Below are 19,062 nucleotides of genomic sequence, written 5' to 3'. Positions count from 1 at the left end.
CTTCTCAGAGGAGGACATACAATCAATCAACAAGTACATGAAAAAATGCTCACCATCTCTAGCAGTCAGAGAAATGCAAATCAAAACCACCCTAAGATACCATCTCACTCCAGTTAGATTGGCAGCCATTGTGAAGTCAAACAACAACAAGTGCTGGCGAGGATGTGGGGAAAAGGGTACACTTGTACATTGCTGGTGGGACTGCAAATTGGTGCGGCCAATTTGGAAAGCAGTATGGAGATTTCTTGGAAAGCTGGGAATGGAACCACCATTTGACCCAGCTATTCCCCTTCTCGGTCTATTCCCTAAAGACCTAAAAAGAGCATGCTACAGGGACACTGCTAAATCGATGTTCATAGCAGCACAATTCACAATAGCAAGACTGTGGAACCAACCTAGATGCCCTTCAATAGATGAATGGATAAAAAAAATGTGGCATTTATACACAATGGAGTATTACTCTGCATTAAAAAATGACAAAATCATAGAATTTGCAGGGAAATGGATGGCATTAGAGCAGATTATGCTAAGTGAAGCTAGCCAATCCCTAAGAAACAAATGCCAAATGTCTTCTTTGATATAAGGAGAGTAACTAAGAACAGAGTAGGGTCGAAGAGCATGAGAAGAAGATTAATATTAAACAGGGATGAGAGGTGGGAGGGAAAGGGAGAGAGAAGGGAAATTGCATGGAAGTGGAAGGAGACCCTCAGAGTTATACAAAAGTACATACAAGAGGAAGTGAGGGGAAAGGGAAAAATAATACAAGGGGGACAAATGAATGTCAGTAGAGGGGGCAGAGAGAGAAGAGGGGAGGGGAGGGGAGGGGAGGGGGGGGTAGTAGAGGATAGGAAAGGCAGCAGAACACAACAGACACTAGTATGGCAGTATGTAAATCAATGGATGTGTAACTGATGTAATTCTGCAATCTGTATATGGGGTAAAAATGGGAGCTCATAACCCACTTGAATCAAAGTGTGAAATATGATATATTAAGAACTATGTAATGTTTTGAACAGCCAACAATAAAAAATTAAAACAAAACAAAACGAAACAAAAAAAAATAGATAGTGAACTGGCATAGTAACAGATATATAATCTGTTTTTATAAGCTCAGTGACTAACTTGCATGGTAAGTTTACTGCATGTGATAATATTCTAGCAAAATAATTTAGCTAATCTAGTGAGATGAGGTGATTTTTTTTTTTTTTTTGGGAAGTGGGTGTCCAAGTCTTATTTGGTGTCCAAGAATAAGAATTTTGAAAGCTAAAGACAGCTGTGCTCAGGAAGATGCAAGGAGAACCCTCATTGTTATACGGAATACATATATGATGTTGTAATGAGAAAAAGAAAAAAAAAGTGTGTCACATTAGATTGGATAGAGAGAAAGGAGGGGAGAGGAAGGGAGGAGTAGGGAGGATAGGAAGGGCAGCAGAATAGAATAGACAATATGATTGATGTATGTACATTCCATGTATGTATTATATGTCAAAATACATTCTACTGTCATGTATGACTAAAAATAAATAAATAAAAATTAAAAAAAAAAAAAAGAGAAGTGAAACAAAACATATAAACGTGTTTTTCAGTAAAAGCTTAAGCAGCAAACAATGCCTTAGATATAAGACACAGGAAAGTAGTATTTAAAGTCTTTAATAGTATTTAAAGTCTTGAACTTTAATGTTAATGCAGAGTTAATAAAAAAATTTAAGCCACACTAGGCCTCAATGGGGATTCAGTTCACAGAGACGATTCTAACTACTGTCTAATGACACTTATACATATATATGGTTTTCTATGATTAGCAAAATGAAATCTAACCTACACATTATATATATGTTAAAAATTCATGATATTTAGTATTTATAAGATATGAAGTGAAAGTGAATTTCACTTTTAAACACCTATGTTTTTGGTCTTCAAATGATTTCTAAGAGGAAATTAACGGTTTCTACATCCCTTAGAGAGAAGAGACTGAATGCTGAAACAGAAATGGAAAGCCCGGACCCGTGAAGTGAATTATTCTCCTACCTTGATGTGCTGAATTCCACCCATGTTCATCCAGGCCTGTGCTTGATCTGGATTTAGTGCCACGGCTGCCTTATAGCTCTAAATAAATAAGAAATATCAGGTTAGGAAATGAGATCCCACCTTCAATACTACAGGATTGAAAGTGAAAATTTAAATGGTTAATAGAATGAATCTAGTCACCACTCCTGGTTCAGGAGAGTCCCCATTCATTTATGCTATTTTTCAAAATTGATGATTATAAAGTGAAGGAAACTGAAATGTGTAATTTCCCAGCAGAGCTAATATGTGCTCTTAAAGAGACTGAGGATGAGTACAGGGAATCCGGATGATTTCTATAATAGCACACCACTTCCCACTGGCCTTGACCTGCAAGAAAACTGTACTCTTGGCTTCATTAATGATAATGCAGTTGGAAAGAAAAAGCTTTTTCAAAAATCATAGAATCTGATCTGGGGGCTGGGAATGTAGCTCCATGGTACAGCATTTGCTTAGCATGCATGTAGCTATGGTTCAACACCTAGCACTCAAAAAAAAAAAAAAATAAAATAAAAATAAATAAATAAAAAATAAATGTCAGCAAATCTTAGAAGAGTTTCCTAAACAGCTTAATTCCAGTGTAGCACTCCCTTCTATAACATCACTGACCTCCCTATCCAGCCTGTGCTTAAATTCTTAAAACAGATGTTATTGCATCTATTTTACTAGTAGATAGTTTTAAAAAGCAATTTTGTTTTTATTCTATCATATGAACAGTCTTCAAATGTTCCAAAAGAATTATCTCTTAAGCATGTTCTTTTGTCTGAATATTATACATTCTGTAAAATGCAGTACCAGTGAGGTCTATTTTTACATTATATGAATTGTTTTACATCAGAAGTATGCTCACCATGAAATCCTAACTTTTGAAGTACTCACCTTAAATAAGGCAGAGACTTTACAAACCTAAGGATCTCTGTGTATTTTAAAGCTGTTTGGTATTTTTATTAGAGAGAAACAAGTCCATTAAATAAAATATAGTCAATTTTTCTCTACATCAGTTTTAGGAGAAATAAGTAAATGATGAGAAATTATATTTTTAAAAAGCCACTAAAATAAACCTAAAGGCATGTCTCTTGGGTTAATTTGTATCAGCAGAAATGGGAGTGTAGTATAGAAGTTAAGAGCTAGATTCAAACCATGGCTCCATCTCTTATACCAGTGTGACCTTAATCAAGTTATATGACCTATAAGTCTCAGTTTACAAAAGTATAAAGTGGTGACAATTGCTCTGTTTTTCTTATACAATGTGACAGTTGTGACTTCATACAAGTGAATCATACACAGATATCCTAATTAACTACTGTTGGTTTTGAACCTACTGCCACACTTCTTTGAATCTAACCACTCCAGATAATGACTATCTGAGCCACTGGAAAAACAACTATGAAATTACCTTTGCTTTCAGTACTATGTAATTAAGATACAGATAAATAGTTTAAATACTCATAAATTACTGTACAATATAAATATCTGTAGTCAAATTACCAATAACAATATTATCACATTAATTACAAATAAATTAGGAAGGAAGGTACTAGAAGCATTCAAAAGGCAAAGAAAACCCACAATTTCTGAGAAAAATGCTTGCAATGTTTCAGAGAAAAATGCCACCATTTCTATCTTAAGGGTTCGCATTCACATTAGTTCACATATCTTTACATGTTTTCAATAATATTTAAAAAAATAAACACTCATGTGTTTATTTTTCAACACCATTACATCATTTGAGATTTTCTCCACAATATACCTGGGTATAAGTTTTGCAACCTTATTAATCTAACTGGTGGCTGGACACAAGGAAAAAAAAGTATGGTATTTCAGTAAATAACATCAGTAAAACTTCTACTGATGTTCATTTGTGTCTTCTGCAGAATCTTCATTAGATACTACAGGAGTATTCATTTTAATCTGTAAATTTAATACCATATCTTTAGGTGTTTTTACCTCAAAAGCTTTGTCAAGAAGGTTCTGCTCTCTTAGTTGGTTTCCTTTTGTGAAAAAAAGTTCAGATACAACTTTTGGGTCCTTTGGTTTCAGTTGGAGAGCCTTGTCTATAGCATCGAGTGCCTACACAGATGGGAAATAAAGGGCAGAATTGGATAAAGGAAATCTTACTTGAATGATAAAATGCATAAAACTCTTTGTTCAGGTGTGTTGGCTCATGGGTGTACAACAATCAAAATACATTCTCCATTCTCCCTGATCTTCTCATTGAGGTTTAATGACTGTAACAAAAATAACATCTTTATTCCTCAGGTTTCCCATTTATAAACCAGTGACAACTGGTTTACAGGGAAGTTGTGCAATACAGCTGAAAGGAAGCAAGATCTGGGGTCAGATGTTTGCCCCGACCACATGTCTGTCTGGACCTTTCAACAGCCTCCTCTCTGGTCCTCTCAGCCCCAGCACCACAGCTCCTCTGCAGCAGATACCCTTTAACACACACATCTGATCAAACTGCTTTTCTCCTCAAATCCCCAAAGCTTCCCCAGGATGAGAAATGAAGCCATGAGCCCTGCCCCAGGGGTCTAGTTCCAGCAACCTATTTGTATCTCATGCTGCGCCCCTGCTCTCTCAGGCCCATTTCTCAGCCAGGCTCCTTGTTGCTGTGCATGTGCTGTTCCCACCACAATTCCCGCCCCCCCTCTTCTCATTTTGCTTAATAACTGCTACTTATCAGCCAACCCTAACCTACTTACCCCCTAGACAAGTGTATATAGTAAGGAGACCCTATGATATGTTCTTTGGGACACCCTATCTCTTTATGATATCACTGAGCTGAGTTATAACCAGGTTTGTTTTGTGTACTTGTTTAATTTCTGTCTTCTACTGTTAGTTCCATGAGGATAAGGCAGTGATCTTTTGTTTTTCTTCATACCATTTTTTGGTTGAGCCTACCACAGTGTCTGGCACATAGTGAGCACTCAACAAATATTTTATTGAGTCAGCTCAAGAATTTCCTTTTAAAATGAAAATAAACAGGAACATTTGCAACACTGCCCTGCCTTCTAGGGTCATTAAGAAGATTGCATAAAACTGTATTAGAAGAAGCATGGAAAATGACAAAGTATACAAATGTTAGGCTTTCAGAACTAGCTAAAAGCAGAGATAAGAGCACACAATATATTTAGAATAAGGAGGACCCAAGAATATAGTATTTCAAAGGGACATCTTAGGAGTTAAAGGATATCCGTGAAAAGCTTGCATGAGCTAGGACAGGCCCGCTGGTGATGTTCAAGACTTCTTGGCTTTATAAATGTGTAAACTGGAGAATCATTCAGGTGAACACACTTTCTACTCGAGTCCAACCAACTCTCAGCAGTGACCTTCTCTACCTTGTCATGGTGCTCCTGCTTGCTATAGATCGCTGACAAGAGGCGGTAACATTCGAGGCATCCAGTCTCCTCTGACACAATGTGACTGGTCATCTTCTCAGCTTCTTTCGTCTGACCCATTACAGCCAAAACCTGAGCCTGCAAACCCACATGAACCTTGGCTTAGAAGATAGTTGGTTAACCCCAAATGGAAGCATTCAGAAAACAATCTTGACAGAAATGCTCAGCATCTATTTAGTGACTCACAGAGAAGGCTGAACTACCAGCTTATAGGTTTTAGTTTTTGTGTTTCTTTGTTCCTTTATTTATTTAGGTATGTGCATGTATTTGTGTCTGAATCACAGAAATGTCAAAGATACCCAATGAAGTGGCAGGTGCCTCTTACAAAATATTGAGTGAATATGTCTGAAGATGAATAATTTCCTGATTCCAACAATCTGTTTTTAATAATTTGTTTGTAATAACAAGTTTGACATAGTACATCTAAGGAAGAATGAAATTCTGAATAAAAATATTGATATTCATGTTATTTTTCCTGAGTTTGGTGGCTATACTACAGTTACGTTGGAAAAGGTTCTTGTTCTTAGGAACTTTATGCAAAAGTACCTAGAAATAAAGGGGTTTGATATCTATCACTAACCAACATGGGTCTGAAAAATTATACCATGTACTAATAATACTACAATAACATTCATAAACATCTAAATATACATAGGTTCACACCTATGTATATACACACATGCATACTTAACTGTTAAAAATGGATTGAGCTGGGTGAATAGGTCCATGGGAATTTTTAAGCTATTTTTATAACTTTTTTATTTTATGATGGCTCTGATGGAACCCAGGGCATTATACATGCTAGACAAATCGCTGCTACCAAGCTATATCTGCATCCTTACAACTATTTTGTAAGTCTAAGGGTATTTTGAAGCAAAAACACCAAATATTTTTGGTGCCCCTGTCTTTTGTGAGTGATAGTGACCCTGATTCTATGAAGACTCATGCAATGGGCTCCAGTTCTGTGGCCTGGTGACTACAGCGTGCCCTGATGCACACTGTGCTTGGGTTCCCAGCTTCATGTGCCCTCCTCCTCCTGCTCACCAGTGCCAGGCGGAGCTCCCTCTGTGAAGGCTGAAGTGCTGCAGCTTCCCGGTAAATCTGCAAAGCCTCTTCATAGCGGCCAGTGTTGTAATACAGTGCTCCCAGAGGCGACAATATCTCAGCTTTGCGTGCCACCTGCAGGGCACTGAGTTTGGAGAAAGGCAAATTGACACTTTCCTTCTAACAGGCACATTTCTGAAGGCCTAAACTTAGATTTAGGGAGGACTGTCCAAGGTTTGAGATGATTAAGATTAAAAAAAAAAAGGATAATAAAGACACTCTCTGAATATAAAGATGTATCTGGTGACCTGCCAACATGGCAACCGAGTCCCAAACGTCTTTTCCCTTGCTGTTGACAGATAGGTCTGTTTTTATTCTGATGTTTATGTAGTCTTTCTTCTATTCCCATCATGAAATTGATATGTGTGGTTTAGGTTGCACTCTAGGGATTAACTGTAGTGGAAATTAAATTCAAACCCTGGCTAAGTGTCATGACCTAACCAGTAAGAAGAAAAGTCTCTAAGGATACCATTTTTTTTTTTTTTATTGCTGAACTATTCTCTTTGGAAATAAGAATCTGTATCACCTGAACTGGCAAAATCTGCCAGTCTTCTAAAAGCCTGTTTGTTCCAATGAATTACAAAGTTGGTGGCAATTGCTGAGGTCTCTGGCAACGTGAAAGCAAGGAAAAGGAACTGTACCGTTTGTACCATTCTTCGGCCATGCTGTTCTCCCCCAGTGACCGGTAGAGTCTGCCCAGGTTCACCATGGCCACGTGATGACTTGGGCTGAGTCTAATGGCCTGTTGGTAATGGGCCACTGCTTTCTCTGGAGAGCCTGCAACCAATGACGGTTTGGTAAGAGCAGAACATGTCTCAATTGTGAGATACAGGAGTTCAGCTTCTTTTTCGACTAATTCTTCCTCAGTATTACAGTCAGACCAACAATGATCCAATCTGTATTTTAGCTTACCTTTTGGCTTCTCCTTAACTTTGGACCATTTCCCTTTTCATTCACACTTTCAAAAAATTAGTAATAAAAGGTAGCAAAACGAATGTACCTATGTATACTACAGTAGTCAAAGTGTTTACTATATATATATATTACATTAGTCAAAGTGTTTCTGGGCACCACCTTTGTTCATATGAGGTTTTGAGATCATCAGTGATTGTTATTTATCCAGTTGTACAAAAATTAGATTTGGCTATTATGGAAAGCAAACTGTCCTGAGGCAATTTCTAAGGGTCTGTCTAAATCACTATACTGAGGACAGTTACTGAGGAGGCATTGTATGTATAAGCTCCATCTTGAAAATCTCTTTTTAAATCATACATTTTATTTAAATGGTATTTGTTTAATGTGACTTTAAACATAATAATAATGCCAATTTGCATTTATTTGAGGCATTATAAAATTTATTATTTATATATTTCAGTATACTTCCAGTTACATGATCTTGCAGGTGTTTTGGATACTGTTTAGCTGCCTTTTGATATAATTTAGCTGTGTCTTGGGATTTAAAAAAATATTTAAAACAAAAACAAAAGGACCACTTTACAGATATAAAGATATATTTACAGATATACGGATGTATCTTACAGATATAGGCATTAAAGTGCAAAGACATAAGAGACTTGACAAAGATCCCATGGCAAGCAAGAAAAAAGGCCAGAATGAGAATCAAACATCTCTGGTCTGAGAAGGTTCCCCCAAGAAGCTGCCTAGTGAAACCAGCTAAATGAATGAACTTCAGAATACCCTAACTTTCTAAATGGGAAAGGAATCTTTATTATCTGCAAGGAAATTTTCTCACATACACCCTCTTTGAATACAAGTTTGACTAGGATGATCCAAAACATACCACGTCATAGAGAGACCTGTGAATTGTCATTGTCATTTACAGGATATGTAGAGTATGTTATGGTTTGGATTTGAGGTGTCCACCCATATCTCATGTGAAAAAAGGCAAGAAAATTGAGGTGAAATGACTGGGTTAGGAGAGCCTTAACCTAATCAGGGCATTAACCTGCTGATATGGATTAACCAGGTGGTAATGGTAGGCAGTTAGGGTAGGGCTGCAGGAAATGGGTCACTGGGGGTGTGTACTCTGGGGTACACGTTTTGTCTGTGGTGAGTGGAGCTCTCCTTTGCTTCCTGGCGCCACGTCCTAAGCTGCTTTCCTCTACCACACTTTTCTGCCACGGTGTTCTGCGTCATCTCAGGCACAGCAATGGAGCTGGCCATCTATGGACTGAGACCTCTGAAACCATGAGCACCCCCAAAACTTTTCCTCCTCTAAAATAAATTGTTCTTGTTGGTTGTTTGGTCACAGTGGAGGAAAAAGCTGACTAAAACTGGATGTGACTCTGTCTTGTTGAAATAAAAAGATGAGGGTTAAATTAGGCCCACAGGAGGTCTCTTTGGATCTTTACATCTTATGACAATTTATCATGTGGCTAATGAACCAGCAGGTGGCACTCTACAACAATTTTACATGCAAAAATAAGGTTAAGTTTCCTAGATACATAAGAATGTAAACTTATATTCTGTAAAACAGAAGAGCTTCACATATCCTGGAAAAATAAAAACCTTTCAAGCATTTCATATTGGGAAAAAATAATTAAGAGTGAATTTTACCGCAGGGCATCCAGTCTAGCAGTCAACAAGAACAAAGTGGTATTTTTGCATTCAATTCAAATATCATTTCATGACTTGTAAGTATTCATTACATGCCAATAGTATATGGGGCTCGGCACAAATCATAAAATAGAATTCCTGCCCATAACCCTTTGTATTAAATAAGTATATTTTATTTTGTACCTGTCATAGGAGAATACTGCATCAATTATAATAATGTACTTTCTGTAAAACATATCAAGGAGGGAACAATGAAACAATTCTGAAGGCTTTTTTTTTTTAAATCAATTATACAAAAGAATCTACCATCTGCTGGTAACTTGATCCAGAGATGGGTACTGTATCACTGTGGAGGAGCATTTCATCATCATAGATTTATAAACTTGTACAAATGATACCCAAAGAAAGCTGAGCCTCATTAACTCCTGGAGGATACTTTCTGCCACCTGAGGAGTTTTCCTCAGAGACATGATTATAAGAAGGGGCAGAGTTTACTAAGCTGAGCCTGAAGACTGACATGACAGCCCCCAGGTACAATGTGACTGGCAGCACAGCGAGCTTCCTGCCAAGACACTGGATTTTATTTCTGAGGGATTGTTTGGGTTACCCCCTTTTGCTTGATAGACAGTATTATCTAATCTCCACACAGAAGGTTCTCTTTTAATTTCACTTACCAGAATCAACTAAGAAAACTCCATAGTTGTTGTGTAAATCTGAGCTGTCTGGACAGTTCTTTATTCCTGCCTGGTATATTTCTTCAGCTTCCTTAAATCTTTCCTTTAAAAAAGGGACAAAAAAACAAAAACAAAACAAAACATGAAAAAGTGCTTTAAACATGATAGCAAACTGAGTATTGTGAGTGGAGAAAGCAGAACAAATTTACTGAGCACCTACTGTACGATAAACACTAAGATAAAACATTATGAACTCTGCCTGAATTAAGGTGAATTACTAACTATGCACAAGTACCTACAATACAGATCTGTGCTTAGTTCCTTTAGGGCAAACAAGGTGATGTTTAATACTATGGAACATCTAAGTGGACTGTGGAAAAGGCTTGAAAACTACTGTTTGAAAGAGATGTTCTTCACCTCTGTAATTCTTAGTAAACTATGAATGTGCTTAGAAGTGGGGATCTGGCTGAGAGGCATTTGAATAGACAGCACTATTTTTTTTAAAGGATCTATATTATAAGGTGTGTACTGGGAAGTTTTTTAAGGGAAGAAGGAAGGGGAGACTGTTGCAGGTTATGGGGAGGGCTTGGCCTCATCCTTTCTTTCCTTCCAATATTTCTATGGTTTACCAAACTACTTGCTACTCCCCTTATTAAACCTGTGCTTTTTTTTTTTTTTTTTTCAAATCTCTGAGCTGTTCCCTCCTAGAGTAGTATGTCTACTCAAGAGCATCCCTCCAGCCTGGGTGGGGAAGTGGGGCTACTGGCCACACTTCCAATGGACAATTTTCTAATTGCCCTCATGTTCTATTCATCTAAAGATCACCCTAACATGCTTTAATAGTCATGAATTAACTTTTAGGCACATCTTTCACAACCATCAGAGATCACACTTTCTTTTACAATACAGTAGTTAAAATCTAATTAACCTGATGTTCTATGAATTATCCACCAAGAAACAATTTGATTTCCTAGTACAGGTAAAAGGAAATGATGCAGAATAAAGCACAGAACAACTGTTTCCTTAAGATGTTCTCTACATGAACATTTTCCCAAACTACTGTAAGTTACTACTCCTGAGCCCTCAGCCAGGAAAGGGAAGGTGAAGCACAGGTTTCTCAGACGTGGCACCTTAAGTCTATGAATAAAAATGTTAGATATTCATACCAAATGCTGCAACAGGTCAGGACTCAGATTTGATTTAACCTAGAAAGGTAATAGAAACTTTGTCCTCTATAGAATGACCAATGCCATCTGCTTGAATTCACATATTTAAATACCATTAAGGAAAAGGTGAGATATCTCTTTGACAAAAGTGGGGACTCAGGCTTTTAAAAATATGTTCTTTTTTACTGCCAAACTCAACAAATTACCAAACTCAAAAAAGTTAAAGATGAATGAAAATCTTTTTTTAAATTTTTTTGTAGTTACACATGGGCACAATATCTTTATTTTGTTTATTTATTTTTATGTGGTGCTGAGAATGGAACCCAGGGTCTCACACGTGAAAGGCAAATGCTCTACCACTGAGCCACAACCCCAGCCCCCCACCAATGAAAATCTCAAAGTATTTCCATTCAATCTACTGAAAAAGGGAAGAATTAAAAGATATTATCCATGGAGTGGCTGACAACCCAGTGTGTGTGTGTGTCTATAAAAAGATGATAGGCAGAATGTAAATTACATAAAACTCCAATAAAATTGATATTTAGAAAGTAGCCCTGGGTATTCATTCACTTATCCATCCATTCAACATAGGTTAGCTACAATCTCAGTAATTAAGAATTGGGCCCTTGGTACTTGAGTACAATGGAGTAGCATCCTGTCCCTATTATTTACCCCTGTGAGACTTTACTCCCTCTCTCTGCATTAAATGTAAAACAGGAATAACAATAGAACCTCTCTCACAGGGTTGTGAAAATTAAATGGGTCAAAACATGTGAAACACTCAGAACAATGTGTACTACATATTCAGCCCTTTGTTTACATGTAGTTATTATTCTTAGTCTGATCACTAGAAGTTTTACTAGTGCTGGCTGGTTTTTCCACTTACAGGGTTAGGAGATAGATGCCTAAGACACAGAGATGATGACAACATAGTAGTTCTACTCAAAGACCAATGAACTAACAAACACAATGCAATGTGATCAGTTGACTAATGAGATAAGCGCAAGATGCTCTTGAGTTTGGTACCCTAGAGTTGTTACTGCAGCATATCAGACATCACAACCATTTCCAAGAGGCATCTTAGCCAACAATTACAAGTTCCTGTGCAAATAACTCTGTATGAGAAATAATGAACTAACTCAGGTGTATTTTCTTTCAATTTTTCTTAATCACCTTCTAGTACAGAAGTCAAGGAACACTTAATATCTTACTTAGCAGCAAACAGAGAAAAATACCTCGGATAATCCAAACTGAAAATCTTGATTTGCCTATTTTACTATTTGATCGGTGTTAGGGTTTGAAACCGCCATCTTTATTTTTAAAGGATCATATTTTCAATCTTACATGACAATTTTACAGGATGCAGTAACATGATAAAATACAAATTTCACAACTAATGATTAAAATTAGAATGGATAAGATTTGCAGCAAACAACAACAAAAAAGTGAGAGCACAGATCAGAAATGGCAAGAACATTAATGGACACAAGTTTACCACAATTTTAAACCAAAGGGTACTCAGAGATTAAAATTCTTAGCTAAAGTCTCATAGTTACCTGGCGACAGAGCATAGAATCTAGGTTCTAAGTGGACATACAAGGAATTGGTGACCCCTGAATAAAAGCAGGATTTCTGAAAATAAACAAGGATGGCTCAAAACTAATTGCTCAAAAGTTACACTTTTGGATATTCATCCATCCACGCATCTGCCATCTCAATAGGTACTTGGTGAGCACGCTTCATGTGCTACATACAAGTGGAAACACCATAGGGTACCGCACAGACACATCCCTGTCCTCATAGACAAGCAAGAGGGTTTCACAACAAGGAGGCATCACAGCTAAGCTTGTCAGCGTCAGGAAGGAGAAGCACAAGGTGCTGGTGAAGCAGCCAGGAGAGGCACCCAGACCTGGAATTAGAAGGACTGGACACCTGTCATACCTGAGGGTCCTTGTTACCATTCACTTCAGCAGCTATGGCACATAAAGATGTGCCTGAAAAAAAAATCTGCTTCTATTAGATCTTCAAAACATCTCTACAACCAAACCAGGTTAGTTGGAATGTGCTTTTACTGAAAAGAATAAAATTGATGTCCTCACAGTCTCCCTGGCTCAAGTCAAATACAACAGTAAATAGCAGTTTTCAAGTGTAATTAGTTTTGCCTGATTTAATTTTACCGCCCCCCTTTCTTACTGCCTCAAAAGAGGCAGAGAATGCATTTTCATCTAAAACTTCTCTATTGTTTTGGGGTGTATAACTGAGTTTCTAGTAGAAAAATAATTTTCAAAGTCCAAAGGAGTAATGGGATTTAAAAGACCATGTGTGTCAAGAGCAAGTAATCACATCCCTGTGCCCTCGGTGGCCCCAACAGAGTGTTGAGGCTCTATGAAAAATGTCTTCAATATTTGTCTTTCTTTTCCTTTCACAAGGAATGATTAACTCCACTTAAGAAAAGAACAAAGGGAAAACACCACTACAGGAGAAAAAAATACCTTACAGGTGCTTAAAAAGAGTCTTCCCTTTCCTGGAAGGACAACACATTCATCTTGAGTAGTGGTATTATTTAATCCTTGAAGCTCAATTTCAAGCCCTCACTTTCATTTACCTCATCTGGCTAGAAGTCCTGAATCATGCCTGATGGTTCCTGATTTCTACAGACTTGAAAGTTCCAAAGGAAAGGAAAATAAGCTATTTACAGGACAACTTTAATTAAAAATATAAGTGATTCAGAGAATGTTCCTGACAGGTAACAGTGGGTACTGTACACCTGGGCCCCCAACCAAACACAGCATGAAGTCAGCCTTCCAGAGCACAAACCTGATCAACATCCCCTCTTTATGCATGCTATAATTACCTAAGATGGCATGTGTTTTACCACGAGGAAGGGAAAGTAGGAAGCAGAGGTTCTGAAAAAGAACTCCTAACTGTAATTAACTCTTTTGGGCCAAGTGATATATCTGTAACATCTTCTTTATAGTTCAGATTGCAGCAACCAGCAGATAGACATTGGCTTATGGCTTAATGTAGCAACTCTCAAGCTTCTTGATTTTAAGACCCTTTGCAGCTCTAAAAATTACTAGGAGACCAAAGAGCTTTTGTTTATGTGGACTATGTATATCAATATTAATCATATTAAAAAAGAAGTTGAGAATTAAAAAAAATATTTATTAGCTTATTTAAAATAATAACAAACAGCATTTACATGAAGTTTTTTATATTTACTATTTATAATTTTACTATTTATAATAATAAAGATTACTAATATTTATTAATTTATATTTTCACAAATCTCCTTAATGTTTGACTTAGTAGAAGAGACCTTATTCTCCTCTCTGATTTTGTGTCAATCAATGACTTTTATATGGCTTTTGTTGTTGAGGGTGGTGAAGTATGTGAGGAAAACCTGGCTTCACATAGATATGTATTTATATGGTTAGTAAAGGGGACAGTATTTAAATAGCTTTTCCATTCTTGCAGATATGTCATGTAGCAACAAAAATACTAGAGTACTCATGAGGGACGGTGAGTGAAATAGCCATCAGGAAAACTGCACAGACCTTCTTGGATCCCTTCTTGGAGCAGCTGGCTTAATGGATGGCCCAGAGCAATATGCACTTACAGTTTGCAAGGTGAGGAGTCAGGCATCCCAGAGTGGTAAAGGACCAATAGAAAAAAAAGAAGTTTCCCTAGGGCCCCAACATCATGGCTAGACTGCTTTCTAGAAGTACTTCTGGTCTAACCCATGATGTAAAGTCACAGAGCCAAATGAGGACTTATAATTATGAACCTGAGAAGCTAAGGACCAATGGATCTTTAAACTCATGTAAATGGCTTTGCCAAAAACTACTCAAGAAACAGGGATTCCAAAGATAAAGCAGAGACAAATGCTTTCTCACGCTCTTGTTTTTATTTTCTTTACAAAATTGTTCCTCCACCCCTAAGTCATCAACAAGGACATTTATGAGAAACATTCTATCAATATTTGATGTCTAACTATCTTTCACATCTGACTGAAATGAATCAACTCATTTGGCTGTCCACCAAGGAAATTTAGATATTTTCTAATCCTGGATTTTCTCATCCCTAGCAGAGTGTGATCAACACCACTCTGTGATAATTTAAGTAAAAGAGAAACAACCACTTTACTGAGCAAATTCCAAGAGCAAGCAATGAAAATAAAAGCCCAAGAGAAAGCATTAACAGTGAGCACCTACAGGAGCAATGCATTCCTGAGCCCAGGAAAAGAGAGGAAAACCCACATTTACATACAATCACACCTTCCTGCTTCCAGAGGCTTTTCTTGTTGTCATTGTGCCCCCATTCTTTACACTTCCCTAGAAAGGAAAAGTTCACTGTTGCAAAAAAAAAAATAATAATAATAAGAAAAGAAAAAATAACCTAAATAGTCAACCATTAGCATGTTATTATGGTCTATTCCTTCTGGCCAGGAAGGTTTTCCTTTTATTTTTACTTAGCTGATATATCTCAGGTCTTCAAGTTTCAGATTAGATGTCCCCCTTCCACCACCCCTGTGCCTCTTTCTCACATTAGGTTATTTAAAAACTTATTAAGCCCCACATTTTCAATTCTGTGAACATAACAAAGATTCAAACATTATTTCAAAGTGACCATAAGTGATATACTTATTGCTTTATTTTTTTTTTTAATTGGTATTCCATCTGGGATGATGGGATACAAGGGACATATATTCTTGCAGGTACTTGTCCTCTGCATATTTTCTGACTTGTGTTTGCTGTTGGGGAGGGGTCATAATTCCTCACTTAAAGGTTGCCTTCCCTCCTAGATTCTATGCTCCCTGAAGGTAAGGCACAGACTTTGCTACTTCAAATCTGTAGTGCTTAGTGGTATGTAGGTGCTCAATACATATGTGTTGGATGATGAAATCAACACATTTTTACATCAGGATCCAGTTCCAAGTTGACTTAGCCACCCAAGGAAGTGTTCTGCATGGCTGCATCCACCAAGAAGATGGAATTTGTTGAAGGAGAGAAATGGAACCTCTTTTTTGACATATAGTTCTAACTTATATTTTATTGTTCCGATTTTCTTTTCATTCTGAGATGAAGTTGCATCCCATAATATATGAAAGAAAAATATTTTAAGTGTTACTATTTTAATTAATTGAGTTTTTCAATAAGCTATAAACCTGGGGCTAGTAATAGTTTACAATGGGTCAGAGTCATAAACAACGTTAATTTTATTTCCTTTACTGCTAGTGTACTGCAAAGCTGTATAATCTATGGTAACAGTAGGGTGGTTAAAAGTGACGGAGGGCTTGTAAATATTTACAATTGGGTCTGCAACACTGGAGTGCAGCCAGCGCTGAATGTTAATGGAGAACCAGAAGAAAATGACAAGCCAGAGACCACCCTGGAGTCAGATCCAGGAGTTTATCTGCTGTCCTCAGATTTCTTGATGTCTTTGCTGCAGCAGACACAGAGGGCATTAACTTCTGGAAGCCTTGTGTATCTGACTTGTAGGGTGTCTCATCCTCCCTGGTTTCTGGATCACATCTCCTCTCCCTTTCCACCCCCCTCTGCATCCATCTCCATTAACCATGGCCCATTACACAGTCTAATCATGGGACCCCAGAGCCATGCTGGCAAGAACACCAGAGACCAGATTTCAGGCCTGGTCCTGCACGAACTATTCGTATGACTGTGGGCAGATACGTAGTTCTGTGTATCTTACAGTTTTATCTATAAAATGAGAAGGTCTCCCCTATACTCGTCTTCATTTTCCCCTCTTCAAAATTACCTGCTCACAATAGGGTTTCATTTACTTGAAGTCCTAAAGCTATCTTCCTAGCCCTAATCCCTTTCTGTGTCATTTTCATTTAAGTGTTCCAATGACATTTGAAACATAAAGGTTGTACACTGCTGGTGGAAGAGGAAATTGGTACCACTCTTTTGGAAAGCAATTTAGTAACAACATGTCAAGAGTCATGAAATATGTGTATATTTTTTTGCATGAAAATTCTACTTCTAGGAATATATCATTAGGAAATGATTCAAAATATTGTTTTCAAAAAGACCCTAGAAAGGAAAAGTTCACTGTTGCAAAAAAAAAAAGAAGAAAAGAAAAAATAACCTAAATAGTCAACAATTAGCATGGTATTATGTAAACTACAGCCCCTTCTTTTGAACTAGTAAATAACCATTAAAATGGTAATTATAAAGGGCCATTCTGCACTATGAAAAAGTGAATACTATTATGCATAATTTAATGTCAAGTGAAAAGAACAAGACCCAAAATATATGAAATATAAGTAGGAAAACAACATAAATATATTAAAAAGATTTGCATGATATAAAAATGATATTTGTTGTTTTTAGATATTTTATTAAGGGTGAAAGGAATATTTAATTTTTTTCTGATTTTTCACACTTTTGTGTCTATATGAGTTGTGAAGCTGGGGAAAAAGAATAAACTGATCTCATTTCCTTCCTAAAGTCTGGTTTTCCTCTGGTCTCCCATGGCTAAAAGTGGCCGTGAGTCCTTTAGATGCTCTGCTCTGGAGTTCTCAATGATCCTTTCTTTTTCTTTCAACCTGCACAGGCTGATAGTCCCCCTTTGCACAATGGTCTGTCCATTCCCTCACCACCTAAAACAAGGCTGTTAGTTACTCACACCAGAATGCAATTTTAAGCTTCTTCCAAAATAACCCCACGAATTTCCACAAGGTTTTCGGCCTTCCACGTCTGAAACCCCCTCTTCGGACACTTAGCTTTGCTTTCTGTTACCTATCAATTTCAGGCCTGGGGTGCATCATGGGCCTTAATACGCTTTTACCATGCAATGTCTTTCCAGCTTATTAACCTAATTTTCAGATTTCCCCTTCTCGAATTATCTACTCTGCCCAAATAGATTTACTTGCTATGTTTAGGTTCAAACAGAGCAAGAAATACAATATGTAGTTCCAGAAAAATCCTAGATGGGCTTATTACATGAATGGTCTCACTGGCAAAGAGGATGGGAGAGTGTCAGTAGATAGCATGTTTGCAACAGGAGCCAGGAACAACAAATACACCTTGCTTCCTTTTTTGATGGAATCACAATCTGGCATCAGGGCAAGGATTTCAGCAGGTGTCTGACAAAGTGTTTTTGAAACATCCTTGTAGAGAAGACTGAGATAAGTGAGCTAGATGATACTATAAATCAATAAGTTAACCAAATGTTGAAGAAGTCTACCCAAAGATTCCGGGGTAAGAGGGAGGCCAACCTGAAGAGAAGGTTCTACAGGTTGGCTATCTGGCTTTCCATCTGCTACCGAGCTCTGCAACAATTTTTAAAAAACTAGAGACATAATAAAAAAATTAGTAGCTATTCTTATCAAATTTTCCAACTGAAATACCTGGGAAGGGTAGACAATATGTTGAAAGGCAGGAAAAAAAAAGTGCTATAGAATCAGAAACTTAAGGATGATGTAAAGAACTTGAAATTAAATTCAGATAAAGAATTCAAAATCTTTTCACATACATTGTGAAAATTTGCCTGCACAATGGGTGACTTCATTTCAGTGATCATTTTAGCATTAGATTGGTCCACAACCATATAAAGCATGGGCCATACATGTGGACAGATGGTGGCACTGGAAGATGACGGGCTCAGTGAGGGTTGACCCTGGTTTGTGAGTGTTGCTTCCATATTCTCTGGGTATCTGAAATGCTGGGAGGCTGTTAAATAAAGGGGTGCCACGCCACCAAGAAATGAATTCCTTTACTACCAAAGAATGTTAAGCCAGGTGGATATTCCTTAGCAGTTTCTCTGTGCCTTGTTTGTGTATCTGAAGCATTCCTCCATGACTAAAGAATCCAAAACATGAAGAGGAGATGGTGCAAGTTGGAGAGGGGGAGGCCACCCTGAATTAGACCCAACAGCTGCTCCATCTCTTTCATGTTAAAATCAATTGCCTAAAGGGGCAGAAGAAAGAATCCTTCAATCATTCAATGAGATTCCTAGATCTCACTGCGTTTTATATCCACATCTACAGTAGGAAAGACTGCCAAAAGATATGACCTTTTTATGTAAGAAAAGAGCCTGGTCTTAGTCATAATT

At 37.4% G+C, this 19,062-nt stretch overlaps 1 protein-coding gene across 1 annotated transcript in view; it reads right to left on the bottom strand.

Annotated features, from left to right (window-relative positions):
* Tmtc1 (transmembrane O-mannosyltransferase targeting cadherins 1) overlaps positions 1-19,062 on the bottom strand; it is a 267,820-nt gene that overhangs the window by 15,377 nt on the left and 233,381 nt on the right. Inside the window, exons 14-19 of the mRNA XM_071610020.1 lie at positions 9,818-9,920; positions 7,208-7,343; positions 6,507-6,651; positions 5,403-5,540; positions 4,012-4,134; positions 2,029-2,106 (exon numbers count right to left, since the gene is read on the bottom strand). Of these exons, the coding sequence (XP_071466121.1) occupies positions 2,029-2,106; positions 4,012-4,134; positions 5,403-5,540; positions 6,507-6,651; positions 7,208-7,343; positions 9,818-9,920 (723 nt within the window). The remainder of the gene's footprint in view (positions 1-2,028; positions 2,107-4,011; positions 4,135-5,402; positions 5,541-6,506; positions 6,652-7,207; positions 7,344-9,817; positions 9,921-19,062) is intronic.

Source organism: Marmota flaviventris, chromosome 3 (assembly GCF_047511675.1).
Source record: "Marmota flaviventris isolate mMarFla1 chromosome 3, mMarFla1.hap1, whole genome shotgun sequence".
Classification (NCBI taxonomy): domain Eukaryota; kingdom Metazoa; phylum Chordata; class Mammalia; order Rodentia; family Sciuridae; genus Marmota; species Marmota flaviventris.
This window is presented reverse-complemented; position numbering and strand designations above follow the sequence as displayed.